The sequence below is a fragment of the Glandiceps talaboti genome, chromosome 4 (assembly GCF_964340395.1).
Source record: "Glandiceps talaboti chromosome 4, keGlaTala1.1, whole genome shotgun sequence".
In the NCBI taxonomy this organism is placed as follows: Eukaryota; Metazoa; Hemichordata; class Enteropneusta; family Spengelidae; genus Glandiceps; species Glandiceps talaboti.
In genome coordinates, this window is record NC_135552.1 from 2243850 (window position 1) to 2260018 (window position 16169).

General features: G+C 35.7%; 1 protein-coding gene across 2 annotated transcripts in view; it reads left to right on the top strand.

Moving 5' to 3' along the window:
* LOC144434704 (lipoxygenase homology domain-containing protein 1-like) overlaps positions 1-16169 on the top strand; it is a 101362-nt gene that overhangs the window by 58617 nt on the left and 26576 nt on the right. For both annotated transcript variants that reach the window (XR_013480838.1, XM_078123220.1), the window contains exons 24-32: positions 2883-3037; positions 3565-3698; positions 4579-4745; positions 6549-6653; positions 9040-9148; positions 11170-11354; positions 13287-13465; positions 13930-14046; positions 15343-15502. Coding sequence is in view for 1 of the 2 variants with exons in the window: in XM_078123220.1 (XP_077979346.1) it covers positions 2883-3037; positions 3565-3698; positions 4579-4745; positions 6549-6653; positions 9040-9148; positions 11170-11354; positions 13287-13465; positions 13930-14046; positions 15343-15502 (1311 nt within the window). In the remaining variant the exon portion in view is untranslated. The remainder of the gene's footprint in view (positions 1-2882; positions 3038-3564; positions 3699-4578; positions 4746-6548; positions 6654-9039; positions 9149-11169; positions 11355-13286; positions 13466-13929; positions 14047-15342; positions 15503-16169) is intronic.

The window sequence follows — 16169 nt, forward strand, 5'->3', positions numbered from 1 at the left end:
TTTCAATACTAGTATAAAGATTATATATTGACAATAAGTCCTGGCTGAAATCAGCTGTATTAACTTGTACTTCATTAAATGACATATTACAATAAGCCCTGGCTGAAATCAGCTGTATTAACTTGTACTTCATTAAAAGACTTATTACAATAATCCCTGGCTGAAATCAGCTGTATTAACTTGTACTTCATTAAATGACTTATTACAATAAGCCCTGGCTGAAATCAGCTGTATTAACTTGTACTTCATTAAATGACATATTACAATAAGCCCTGGCTGAAATCAGCTGTATTAACTTGTACTTCATTAAATGACTTATTACAATAAGTCCTGGCTGAAATCAGCTGTATTAACTTGTACTTCATTAAATGACTTATTACAATAATCCCTGGCTGAAATCAGCTGTATTAACTTGTACTTCATTAAATGACATATTACAATAATCCCTGGCTGAAATCAGCTGTATTAACTTGTACTTCATTAAATGACTTATTACAATAATCCCTGGCTGAAATCAGCTGTATTAACTTGTACTTCATTAAAAGACTTATTACAATAATCCCTGGCTGAAATCAGCTGTATTAACTTGTACTTCATTAAATGACTTATTACAATAAGTCCTGGCTGAAATCAGCTGTATTAACTTGTACTTCATTAAATGACCTATTACAATAAGCCCTGGCTGAAATCAGCTGTATTAACTTGTACTTCATTAAATGACATATTACAATAATCCCTGGCTGAAATCAGCTGTATTAACTTGTACTTCATTAAATGACATATTACAATAAGCCCTGGCTGAAATCAGCTGTATTAACTTGTACTTCATTAAAAGACTTATTACAATAATCCCTGGCTGAAATCAGCTGTATTAACTTGTACTTCATTAAATGACTTATTACAATAAGTCATGGCTGAAATCAGCTGTATTAACTTGTACTTCATTAAATGACTTATTACAATAAGCTCTGGCTGAAATCAGCTGTATTAACTTGTACTTCATTAAATGACTTATTACAATAAGCTCTGGCTGAAATCAGCTGTATTAACTTGTACTTCATTAAAAGACTTATTACAATAAGCCCTGGCTGAAATCAGCTGTATTAACTTGTACTTCATTAAATGACTTATTACAATAAGTCCTGGCTGAAATCAGCTGTATTAACTTGTACTTCATTAAAAGACTTATTACAATAATCCCTGGCTGAAATCAGCTGTATTAACTTGTACTTCATTAAATGACTTATTACAATAAGTCCTGGCTGAAATCAGCTGTATTAACTTGTACTTCATTAAAAGACTTATTACAATAATCCCTGGCTGAAATCAGCTGTATTAACTTGTACTTCATTAAAAGACTTATTACAATAAGCCCTGGCTGAAATCAGCTGTATTAACTTGTACTTCATTACATGACTTATTACAATAAGCCCTGGCTGAAATCAGCTGTATTAACTTGTACTTCATTAAATGACTTATTACAATAATCCCTGGCTGAAATCAGCTGTATTAACTTGTACTTCATTAAAAGACTTATTACAATAAGCCCTGGCTGAAATCAGCTGTATTAACTTGTACTTCATTAAAAGACTTATTACAATAAGCCCTGGCTGAAATCAGCTGTATTAACTTGTACTTCATTAAAAGACTTATTACAATAAGCCCTGGCTGAAATCAGCTGTATTAACTTGTACTTCATTACATGACTTATTACAATAATCCCTGGCTGAAATCAGCTGTATTAACTTGTACTTCATTAAATGACATATTACAATAATCCCTGGCTGAAATCAGCTGTATTAACTTGTACTTCATTAAATGACTTATTACAATAAGCTCTGGCTGAAATCAGCTGTATTAACTTGTACTTCATTAAATGACTTATTACAATAAGCCCTGGCTGAAATCAGCTGTATTAACTTGTACTTCATTAAATGACTTATTACAATAAGCCCTGGCTGAAATCAGCTGTATTAACTTGTACTTCATTAAATGACTTATTACAATAAGTCCTGGCTGAAATCAGCTGTATTAACTTGTACTTCATTAAATGACTTATTACAATAATCCCTGGCTGAAATCAGCTGTATTAACTTGTACTTCATTAAATGACTTATTACAATAATCCCTGGCTGAAATCAGCTGTATTAACTTGTACTTCATTAAATGACTTATTACAATAAGTCATGGCTGAAATCAGCTGTATTAACTTGTACTTCATTAAAAGACTTATTACAATAAGCCCTGGCTGAAATCAGCTGTATTAACTTGTACTTCATTAAAAGACTTATTACAATAAGCCCTGGCTGAAATCAGCTGTATTAACTTGTACTTCATTACATGACTTATTACAATAATCCCTGGCTGAAATCAGCTGTATTAACTTGTACTTCATTAAATGACATATTACAATAAGCCCTGGCTGAAATCAGCTGTATTAACTTGTACTTCATTAAAAGACTTATTACAATAAGCCCTGGCTGAAATCAGCTGTATTAACTTGTACTTCATTAAAAGACTTATTACAATAAGCCCTGGCTGAAATCAGCTGTATTAACTTGTACTTCATTAAATGACATATTACAATAAGCCCTGGCTGAAATCAGCTGTATTAACTTGTACTTCATTAAATGACTTATTACAATAATCCCTGGCTGAAATCAGCTGTATTAACTTGTACTACATTAAATGACTTATTACAATAAGCCCTGGCTGAAATCAGCTGTTTTAACTTGTACTTCATTAAATGACTTATTACAATATTTGTATGATTTATGAAATGTTTCTGTTCTAAAATAAGTGAAACTGGAAAACAAGTGAATCAATGGATCAAGACTGCTAGTGTAATATCATACAATATTTGGTTATTTTATTGTTGACAGACAATGATTACATTGTACATGTGTACACTGGAGATGTGTCTGGTGCTGGTACCGATTCTAATGTCTTCTGTAATATCTTTGGTGAGAATGGTGACACAGGGGAAAGAGAACTCAAAGAATCAGAAACAAATACAAATAAGTTTGAAAGAAACAATGTAAGTATCTTTGTTTTTAAGTAAAAGTGCAAATCTGTCACATGATTATTGTGTTTATTTCTTTGTCTGTCTGTTTGTCTCTTGTGTCTGTTTCTCAATGTCTTGTGTGTACATGTCATTTCCTTATCTTTGATTTCATATCTTCATTTGTACTGTCCTCCTTAACGTGGAATCATCACCGCATATTAAATGACAAAGTGTTGTTTCTTAATATATATGCATGTCAAAGTATAAATACTTGATTTATAAAGCATGGCACACCCTTTTCCAATTGATTGCAGTTTCAAAAATCTTCACACAAAAACAATTATTCTTCATAACACAATAGAATTCTGATTATTATATAATTATCTTTCAACATTTCAAAAGTTATAGATGATATAGTAAGAATGAGTAAACTACAAATTGATACCTCCCCCCCCCCCCCCCCCCCAAGTACTTTAATACATTCTATAGAGGTAAAATAATGGTAAAATAATTTCAAGTTAATATTGAGTGGTTGATTCTTAACTTGCTTTAAATTACAGGAGGATATTTTTAAACTTAATGCCGTTGGCCTTGGAGTTTTGAGGAAAGTCAAGATCAGACATGACAACTCAATGCTTGGATCGGCATGGTTCCTAGATAGAATTGAAATTGAAGACCAACGGAATAAAGAGAGGTAAGGGCCAATGGTTAACAGACATAAAGTGAGTTTTGATATTAATATTGTGATATGTCTCATTCTGCTTGTTAGCCATCATTTGTTATTAGTAATAAAATATAATCTATAATGAATTCATCATAATTAGTATTAAAATATCCATAATTAATTCATCATAATTAGTATTAAGATATAATCTATAATTAATTCATAATTAGTATTAAGATATAATTTATAATTAATTCATAATTAGTATTAAGATATAATCTATAATTCATAATTAGTATGAAGATATACTCTATAATTAATTCATAATTAGTATTAAGATATAATCTAATTAATTCATAATTAATAAGATATACTATATAATTCATTCATAATTAATAAAATATAATCTATAATTAATTCATAATTAGTATTAAGATATAATCTAATTAATTCATAATTAATATGATATACTCTATAATTCATTCATAATTAATAAAATATAATCTATAATTAATTCATAATTAGTATTAAGATATAATCTAATTAATTCATAATTAATATGATATACTCTATAATTCATTCATAATTAATAAAATATAATCTATAATTCATTCATAATTAGTATTAAGATATAATCTAATTAATTCATAATTAATAAGATATACTCTATAATTCATTCATAATTAATAAAAAAATATCTATAATTCATTCATAATTAATAAGATATAATATATAATTCATTCATAATTAATAAAATATCTATAATTAATTCATAATTAATAAGATATAATATATAATTCATTCATAATTTAATAATAAAATACAACAATGTTTAGGAAATGCGATTAATTCAGCAGAATAAAAACAAATTGTGAATGATATTTGATTCTCAACCAACTTTCTGTTTCAGATATTATTTTCCATGTCAGCGTTGGTTAGCAACCGGTGAAGATGATGGTCAGATATCTAGAGACCTGGTACCTGTCAGTAAACAAGTAATGGATGCCAAAATGAAAGGAATGGGCAAGAGAAAGTCGTCAACTGGTCTGAGAGATGAACTTGCTTTAAATATCAAAGGTAGAAGTCAAAACAATGGGTATTGTAGAATAGTCTAGCAATTATAGTGAAAACAATGGGCATTGTAGAATAGTCTAGCAGTTATAGTGAAAACAATGGGCATTGTAGAATAGTCTAGCAATTATAGTGAAAACAATGGGCATTGTAGAATAGTCTAGCAATTATAGTGAAATATGTTTTCTAATGAAAACTAATGAAAGCAATAATGCTATTGCAATGGAAACTGAGACAGACACAAACTAAAACTATTGTTGTTGCATATGATAGATTCTACAAGTGGGTGATAGTAGTGCCTTGGTTGTGTGAATATAATCACCCTGTATATAGTGTCAACACAGGAAGTCTCTGAAAATACACACTCAGTCTACATTGTAGTAGGTAATGGAAGTATAAAAAGATAGAAAAGTTACTTTGTGTATTGTGTCTATGGATAGACCAAACATTTGATGTCTTACTATGAGTATAATTACAATTAATAGCAAAGATATGCATATGGAACTTGTAAGTCAGTCCGAATAAATAGTTTTAAAATCTGACCTTTCGAATAAAAATTCTTTATCAAGGTATTTATCGGCAAGCTTCAGACATATTAAGTAAACACCTGAGTATATCTGATTGTTACAACAGAACGACAACCGCGCCTGATTAACGGTTATATGTGTGAAAAGTTCTAATATTCGCACACACCAAATAGAACCCAATAGAACACGCCTGAAATTTAAAAAAAAACTGATTAGACCGGAAATGACATTAATACATTAATAGTATGTATATATATATATATATATATATATATATATATATATATATATATATATATATATATATATATATATATATATATATATATATATATATATATATATATATATATATAAATAATGACAACCTATTACATCAATGTTGTGTTTCTGTTGACATGACAACCTATTACATCAGTGCTGTGTTTCTGTTGACATGACAACCTATTACATCAATGTTGTGTTTCTGTTGACATGACAACCTATTACATCAATGTTTGTTTCTGTTGACAGCCATCATGACAACCTATTACATCAATATTGTGTTTCTGTTGACATGACAACCTATTACATCAGTGCTGTGTTTCTGTTGACATGACAACCTATTACATCAGTGCTGTGTTTCTGTTGACATGACAACCTATTACATCAATGTTGTGTTTCTGTTGACATGACAACCTATTACATCAGTGCTGTGTTTCTGTTGACATGACAACCTATTACATCAGTGCTGTGTTTCTGTTGACATGACAACCTATTACATCAGTGCTGTGTTTCTGTTGACATGACAACCTATTACATCAATGTTGTGTTTCTGTTGACATGACAACCTATTACATCAGTGCTGTGTTTCTGTTGACTTGACAACCTATTACATCAATGTTGTGTTTCTGTTGACATGACAACCTATTACATCAGTGCTGTGTTTCTGTTGACATGACAACCTATTACATCAATGTTTGTTTTTCTGTTGACATGACAACCTATTACATCAGTGCTGTGTTTCTGTTGACTTGACAACCTATTACATCAATGTTGTGTTTCTGTTGACATGACAACCTATTACATCAGTGCTGTGTTTCTGTTGACATGACAACCTATTACATCAATGTTTGTTTTTCTGTTGACATGACAACCTATTACATCAGTGCTGTGTTTCTGTTGACTTGACAACCTATTACATCAATGTTGTGTTTCTGTTGACATGACAACCTATTACATCAGTGCTGTGTTTCTGTTGACATGACAACCTATTACATCAATGTTGTGTTTCTGTTGACAGCCATCATGACAACCTATTACATCAATGTTGAGACAGCCGATGTCAGGGGAGCTGGCACTGATGCCAATGTACATATTATACTGTATGGTGAAAGTGATGACACAGGTAAGATACAGAGGCACTATCTAATAAAAATATGGAGAGTGGGTTATCTGATGTAAGGGGAGCTGGGTGACACATAGGAATAGTGAAATTATGGGATGGGAGCTGTCATGCCAATGTACACATATTGTGGTGATAATACAAGATAGTTGTCAATGGTATGTAGGTGGGGGTGGGGCTGGGTTTTATTTGAGACGGTAACTGTGAATGGTATGTAGGTGGGGGTGGGGCTGGGTTTTATTTGAGATGGTAACTGTGAATGGTATGTAGGTGGGGGTGGGGCTGGGTTTTATTTGAGACAGTAAGTGTCAATGGTATGTAGGTGGGGGTGGGGCTGGGTTTTATTTGAGATGGTAACTGTGAATGGTATGTAGGTGGGGGTGGGGCTGGGTTTTATTTGAGACGGTAACTGTGAATGGTATGTAGGTGGGGGTGGGGCTGGGTTTTATTTGAGATGGTAACTGTGAATGGTATGTAGGTGGGGGTGGGGCTGGGTTTTATTTGAGACGGTAAGTGTGAATGGTATGTAGGTGGGGGTGGGGCTGGGTTTTATTTGAGATGGTAACTCATTAAGTTTAATGATTGTACTACAGACTTTTTAGTGAAAATGGCAATGTGGGTGAAATACAGTAAGGGGGAACCCATTTTTTTCTGTTTCTCATGCTACTAAACCAAATTTCAGCTCCAACATCGAAATAAAAACAAAATTATTTTCGCCCAACTCAAATATTTTAAGGAACAGTGCCCTCCCTGGCAAGAACAAGCAAGTGTCTGGACTGTTGTCATATACAGTCATGGCTGCGGCAGCAACACTTGTTCACAAACAGAGCATTTCTTAAACTTTGTTTGAAATTGTGCTTAGAACATGCCAATTGTGTAGAGAAGCTGGGAAAGAGCTTGTTACCAGGAATCTAATACAAGGAAGATAGAGACGAGGAGAGACAAGAAGATTATTTCTTTTTTTACCGTTTTTTAAAAACTGACTGACCGACCCATAGTTGCTATGAAAATGTAATAAGAAACATAAAAAAATAGGGTTACTCTGATCAATATTGGAAATATAGTTGGTTTTGAGGCATGTTAACAACAAATAGTTGACATGACATGGAGAGTTTGAACTGACATTGCCATGACTTGGAGAGTTTGAACTGACATTGCCATGACATGGAGAGTTTGAACTGACATTGCCATGATATGGAGAGTTTGAACTGACATTGCCATGACATGGAGAGTTTGAACTGACATTGCCATGACATGGAGAGTTTGAACTGACATTGCCATGACATGGAGAGTTTAAACTGACATTGCCATGACATGGAGAGTTTAAACTGACATTGCCATGACATGGAGAGTTTGAACTGACATTGCCATGATATGGAGAGTTTAAACTGACATTGCCATGACATGGAGAGTTTGAACTGACATTGCCATGACATGGAGAGTTTGAACTGACATTGCCATGACATGGAGAGTTTGAACTGACATTGCCATGACATGGAGAGTTTAAACTGACATTGCCATGACATGGAGAGTTTGAACTGACATTGCCATGATATGGAGAGTTTAAACTGACATTGCCATGACATGGAGAGTTTGAACTGACATTGCCATGACATGGAGAGTTTAAACTGACATTGCCATGACATGGAGAGTTTAAACTGACATTGCCATGACATGGAGAGTTTGAACTGACATTGCCATGACATGGAGAGTTTGAACTGACATTGCCATGACTTGGAGAGTTTGAACTGACATTGCCATGATATGGAGAGTTTAAACTGACATTGCCATGACTTGGAGAGTTTGAACTGACATTGCCATGACATGGAGAGTTTGAACTGACATTGCCATGACATGGAGAGTTTGAACTGACATTGCCATGATATGGAGAGTTTGAACTGACATTGCCATGATATGGAGAGTTTGAACTGACATTGCCATGATATGGAGAGTTTGAACTGACATTGCCATGATATGGAGAGTTTAAACTGACATTGCCATGACATGGAGAGTTTGAACTGACATTGCCATGATATGGAGAGTTTGAACTGACATTGCCATGACTTGGAGAGTTTGAACTGACATTGCCATGATATGGAGAGTTTAAACTGACATTGCCATGACATGGAGAGTTTGAACTGACATTGCCATGATATGGAGAGTTTAAACTGACATTGCCATGACATGGAGAGTTTGAACTGACATTGCCATGATATGGAGAGTTTGAACTGACATTGCCATGATGTGAATCAAATAATGTTTGATTTGTCCCATTTATCCTAATTGTCAAAAAATTCTAGACTATCACATTTGAGTGTTTATTTATTAGTACATGCTAACAAGTTTTTGATCATCAGGTTCTAATAATTGTTATACCTCATTTCACAAGGATTCATTCAGTTGAAGACATCCAAGACAAACAAGAACAAATTTGAACGTGGTAAGACTGATGAATTTGAAGTGGAAGCTGTTGATATTGGTGACATCAAGAAAATAAGGTGAGAATTGTGAGATTTGTGTGATAAAATTTCATAAAGTGATATACTGTATTAATCCAAATCAAAGTTACAAATTGAAATATGGTTACCATGGTTACCACGTGTACAGTGCCCTCAGTGTTAATGCAGGAGGAAAGTAGAGTAGCCGAGATACAAGGGGAAAACCTATGCTTTGTAAAGATCAAAGTCATACAGATCTGGTTGGTTTTTTTATTCAACCCAGCCAGTACTTGGAAGGTTAAATCTCAGACTGCATCTCAGACTGCAGTGGTAATTGACATATGAGATAACCAGTGGGCCACCAACCACCACCACTGGGCCACCAATAACAACCACTGGGCCACCAATAACCACCACTGGACCACCAATAACCACCACTGGGCCACCAACCACCACCACTGGGCCACCAATAACCACCACTGGGCCACCAATAACCACCAATGGGCCACCAATAACCACCACTGGGCCACCAACAACCACCACTGGGCCACCAATAACCACCACTGGGCCACCAATAACCACCACTGGGCCACCAATAACCACCAATGGGCCACCAATAACCACCACTGGGCCACCAATAACCACCACTGGGCCACCAATAACCACCACTGGGCCACCAACAACCACCACTGGGCCACCAACAACCACCACTGGGCCACCAATAACAACCACTGGGCCACCAATAACCACCACTGGGCCACCAACAACCACCACTGGGCCACCAACAACCACCACTGGGCCACCAACCACCACCACTGGGCCACCAACAACCACCACTGGGCCACCAACCACCACCACTGGGCCACCAATAACCACCACTGGGCCACCAATAACCACCAATGGGCCACCAATAACCACCACTGGGCCACCAATAACCACCACTGGGCCACCAATAACCACCACCACTGGGCCACCAATAACAACCACTGGGCCACCAATAACCACCACTGGGCCACCAATAACCACCACTGGGCCACCAATAACCACCACTGGGCCACCAATAACCACCACCACTGGGCCACCAATAACCACCACCACTGGGCCACCAATAACCACCACTGGGCCACCAATAACCACCACCAGTGGGCCACCAACCACCACCACTGGGCCACCAACCACCACCACTGGGCCACCAATAACCACCAGTGGGCCACCAACAACCACCACTGGGCCACCAATAACCACCACTGGGCCACCAATAACCACCACCACTGGGCCACCAATAACAACCACTGGGCCACCAATAACCACCACTGGGCCACCAATAACCACCACTGGGCCACCAATAACAACCACTGGGCCACCAATAACCACCACTGGACCACCAATAACCACCACCACTGGGCCACCAATAACCACCACTGGGCCACCAATAACCACCACCAGTGGGCCACCAACCACCACCACTGGGCCACCAACCACCACCACTGGGCCACCAATAACCACCACCACTGGGCCACCAATAACCACCACTGGGCCACCAATAACAACCACTGGGCCACCAATAACCACCACTGGGCCACCAATAACCACCACTGGGTCACCAATAACCACCACTGGGCCACCAATAACCACCACCACTGGGCCACCAATAACCACCACTGGGCCACCAATAACCACCAGTGGGCCACCAACCACCACCACTGGGCCACCAACCACCACCACTGGGCCACCAATAACCACCACTGGGCCACCAATAACCACCACTGGGCCACCAATAACCACCACCACTGGGCCACCAATAACCACCACTGGGCCACCAATAACCACCACTGGGCCACCAACAACCACCACTGGGCCACCAACAACCTCAACTGGGCCACCAACAACCACCAGTGGGCCACCAATAACCACCACTGGGCCACCAATAACCACCACTGGGCCACCAATAACCACCACTGGGCCACCAACAACCACCACTGGGTTGCCAACAACCACAAAATACTTTATTTGACAACAAAAACTCAAAGAAAATGATTTAATTTAAAATGACAATAATTACTGTCTTTGTTTGCCTGTAGGATTGGTCATGATAGCTCTGGTCCAGGTGCTGGTTGGATGCTTGAGAAGGTTGATATAGATGCGCCCTCACTTGGAAAGAAATGGACATTCCCATGTCATCGATGGTTTGACAAGAAAGAAGATGATGGACAGCTAGAAAGAGACCTTTACCCAGTCACAACTAGAACTGAGGAGTATGAGAAACGTAAGTGAAATGATGAAGATGAAAAATATAAATTCTTTGATTTTAACTTGTAAAGACTGAAATGTGTAGTGACCACTTGGTGTAATAAACGAGGTATTAACACCCAATGCTGATGTCATTGTATTTAGTGGCAGTGTGATGGGTTCACAAGTTGTTTTGTGTATATCTGTGACACCTTGGTTGCTTTACAAATCACCATATGTCACCAGGTTTGACATCTGAAGACAAAGACTATGGTTGACAATTTCATGTACTAGTTTTCTAGGAGTGTCAAAATTTTAAATTAACATAGCATTTCAAATATCTCAACTGAACACCATGCAACAAAATATCATGAAATGTACTGTTCTGTACCAGGAGTGACAACAAACTCTAAATTCAAAATCAGATGTTCTTACTTTGAATGTTTACACCACCAATAAATGCAATTTAGAACTAGGTACATGTGTTATGGAATAATTAGCGTCCATGAAAATTAATTACGGAGTTTAAACAATGTAACATTAAAAAAAATGCAGATTTAGAACATTATATGTAGCAAGTTAAACACATTAAGTTTGTCAATCATCAGTCACTAATGTTATCATAAATGCCATGTTTTCAATCCCATGTCTTACATTAATGCTATATAAATGCCATGCTTTCAATCCCATGTCTTACATTAATGCTATATAAATGCTATGTTTTCAATCCCATGTCTTACATTAATGTTATCATAAATGCCATGTTTTCAATCGCATGTCTTACATTAATGCTATCATAAATGCCATGTTTTCAATCCCATGTCTTACATTAATGTTATCATAAATGCCATGTTTTCAATCCCATGTCTTACATTAATGCTATCATAAATGCTATGTTTTCAATCCCATGTCTTACATTAATGCAATTGTACCATAAATATTACATAGAACCATTCCTTTGATGATTACAGTGTAAAAACCAACTTTTTCTATAGTTCTGCCACACAATATTTTCATCCAATAATAATATCTCACCTAAATTTTAATCGTAAACCAAACTTTATTAGGAGGTCATAGTTTCAAACCCATCTTACCATATTATTATCATCTTATCAGTGATGCCATAGGATTATTCCTTTGTTCTATAACTCTACCAAAAATGCCATAGGATTATTCCTTTGTTCTATAACTCTACCAAACAATGCCATAGGATTATTCCTTTGTTCTATAACTCTACCAAACAATGCCATAGGATTATTCCTTTGTTCTATAACTCTACCAAACAATGCCATAGGATTATTCCTTTGTTCTATAACTCTACCAAACAATGCCATAGGATTATTCCTTTGTTCTATAACTCTACCAAACAATGCCATAGGATTATTCCTTTGTTCTATAACTCTACCAAACAATGCCATAGGATTATTCCTTTGTTCTATAACTCTACCAAACAATGCCATAGGATTATTCCTTTGTTCTATAACTCTACCAAACAATGCCATAGGATTATTCCTTTGTTCTATAACTCTACCAAACAATGCCATAGGATTATTCCTTTGTTCTATAACTCTCCCAAACAATGCCATAGGATTATTCCTTTGTTCTATAACTCTACCAAACAATGCCATAGGATTATTCCTTTGTACTATAACTCTAACAAACAATGCCATAGGATTATTCCTTTGTTCTATAACTCTACCAAACAATGCCATAGGATTATTCCTTTGTTCTATAACTCTAACAAACAATTTCACAGGATTATTCCTTTGTTCTAGACCAACATTTTCAATATAACTCTACCAAACAACTGGTTTTCACAAAGCAATTTTTAATCATATTTTTAAAGTTCAAACAAACATATTTGACAATACATTAATATTTATTTAATTGTATTTACTTACATGTATATTTGTGTATGTTAAACATAGTTCAGTTCACTATATTGATATTTGGTATTTTTTTGCCATAGATATTCCATATGAAATTACTGTGTACACTAGCGATGTTAGTGGTGCAGGTACAGATGCTGATGTCTATGTTGTACTATTTGGTAAGGACAATTGTACCACCCAGAAAAGTCTCTGTCCGAATAAGAAACAACGCAAAGATTTGTTTGAAAGGTCCAATGTGGATAAATTTGTTGTTGAGGTGAGTGTAGTGACTTTATTTCATATTTGGTGTTTCATATTTTTTTGTCTTTCAACATTTTCCTTTCATGCTATAGTGTAATGGAATGAAAATAAACTTTACTTTGAGACTTATCATTCAGCAGAAATAAAATTAAAATAAAATAAAATAAAAATAAAATAAAATAAGATGAAAATAAACAAAACTAAGAATAAAAATAAATTAAAAATAAAATGCTAATAGCAGTATTCAATAGCAGTGAGATTTCATGAGAAGACATTATTTCACAAAGAATTTCACAAATTTAAAATGAATGAATGAAATTGAAAATAGTTGCTTATTAATCAGCTGTTTTGCATATCAGTTTACCTACCCATATAAGGTTATTATCTTGGTAGAAATGTGAGATGGTTAATCCCCAGTCAGGTATACTAGAAGACAGAATTAAGTCAACTCATTGATTTTGTATGTTTCTACTCACATAGCTTGAAGATGTTGGTGATACAATAGAGAAAATCAGGATTGGTCATGATGACTCTGGTTTTGGTGCAGCATGGCATTTACATAAAGTTGACGTCAGAAGATTACTTGAAGATGGCAGGGTAAGTCAGATTAATAAGAAATATGAGATTACTTGAAGATGGCAGGCAGGGTAAGTCAGATTAATAAGAAATATGAGATTACTTGAAGATGGCAGGCAGGGTAAGTCAGATTAATAAGAAATATGAGATTACTTGAAGATGGCAGGCAGGGTAAGTCAGATTAATAAGAAATATGAGATTACTTGAAGATGGCAGGCAGGGTAAGTCAGATTAATAAGAAATATGAGATTACTTGAAGATGGCAGGCAGGGTAAGTCAGATTAATAAGAAATATGAGATTACTTGAAGATGGCAGGCAGGGTAAGTCAGATTAATAAGAAATATGAGATTACTTGAAGATGGCAGGCAGGGTAAGTCAGATTAATAAGAAATGTCATCATTTTATGAGATTACTACAGTATGAACTTTGATTAACAAAAGAAATATTGTCTTTTATATGCATAGGCAGAACTGGGAAATTTCAGTGGGGTTTGACATTTTAAAAACTGTTTCAGAAAGTATGATCATTACTGTATCTCTACAAGGATTTTAGTAATTAGTGAGAAATCTTCCATGTTATCATGTCAATTGTCATTTTATATGAAGTGTAAAATCCATCTACCTAGTGATTTTACAGACCTACCTCCCATACCAAAACACTGGTTGGGTTGGGTTATCCCTTATCAGACCACTGGTTGGGTTGGGTTATCCCTTATCAGACCAATGGTTGGGTTGGGTTGGGTTGGGTTGGGTTACCCCATACCAGACCACTGGTTGGGTTGGGTTACCCCTTATCAGACAACTGGTTGGGTTGGGTTATCCCATACCAAAACACTGGTTGGGTTGGGTTACCCCTTACCAGACCACTGGTTGGGTTGGGTTACCCCTTATCAGACCACTGGTTGGGTTGGGTTACCCCTTACCAGACCACTGGTTGGGTTGGGTTACCCCTTACCAGACCACTGGTTGGGTTGGGTTACCCCTTACCAGACCACTGTTAGGGTACTTTTACCAGACCACTGATTGAACCATTAACAAAATCACTGGACAGGTGGGGTTCCCTTTAAAAGACAGTGGTTGGATACCCTTACCATACCAGTGGGTACCTCATACTCCTAATATGACAGGAACCTGTGTAAATTTGATCTCCTTTCAACCTTAATTCAAATACTCGTTTGGAAAAGATTAAAAACTCAGATCATGTCTACTTTAACTGAAAAGATTAAAAACTCAGATCATGTCTACTTTAACTGAAAAGATTAAAAACTCAGATCATGTCAACTTTAACTGAAAAAACTTGCATTGTCTCTAACGTAGGGTTCCAAGACATTTACTTTTCCCTGTGGTCGATGGCTTGCACGTAAAGAAGATGATGGCTCTATTGTTAGAGAATTAGTACCAACACACATTGTAGAAGAAACTACCAGGAAAGATGGAAGTGTAAAGAAGAAAGAAGTCAAACAAGCAACTCTTGATAGTAAGTCAAAAAACTCATCTACAACAAAAAGCTATATACCATATTCCAGTAAAGTTATATTATTTAAAAACAAAAGATTGTATACTTTGGCCACTAGGAGTGCTGTTCTGAAGTAGCTTAAAGGACCTACAATAATCAGTTAGTGTGTCTCCTTTCAAAGAATCATCATCTGCCAATGTTTCATAACAATAAATGGTTGTATTCTAAACTGATCCAAATCTTGTGATAATAATTCTTCATACTGTATCTCACACTCTACTATACAACTGTTCTTTAAAACTTTCATTGTCAAGTTTACTTTCATTCTTTCTTGACATCATTCATTCAGACACTAATTATTTGTTTTTGTTTTTCCATTTTATTTTAAATTCTCAGGATAAATCTGTTTTGTCCTATTCTGTACATCTATACATCTTGTGTTATGTGTCAAATTATACTTTACTATCAACCAAGTGGGTCTAATTCCTTCAAAAAAAATCAACCATGTGACATCATCATCAAGCAAGATGTAGATAAAATCAATGGTAACATATTGAGTTTGTTGACTTTTTTGTTGTCAAACAGTTTGTAGAAGTATTTGTGGCCTACAGTTTGGCTTGCAGAATGTAACTTTTTCAGTTTTTCTTGAAAAACCCTTTTTTATTTTTACACCCATGAAGTGCATTTT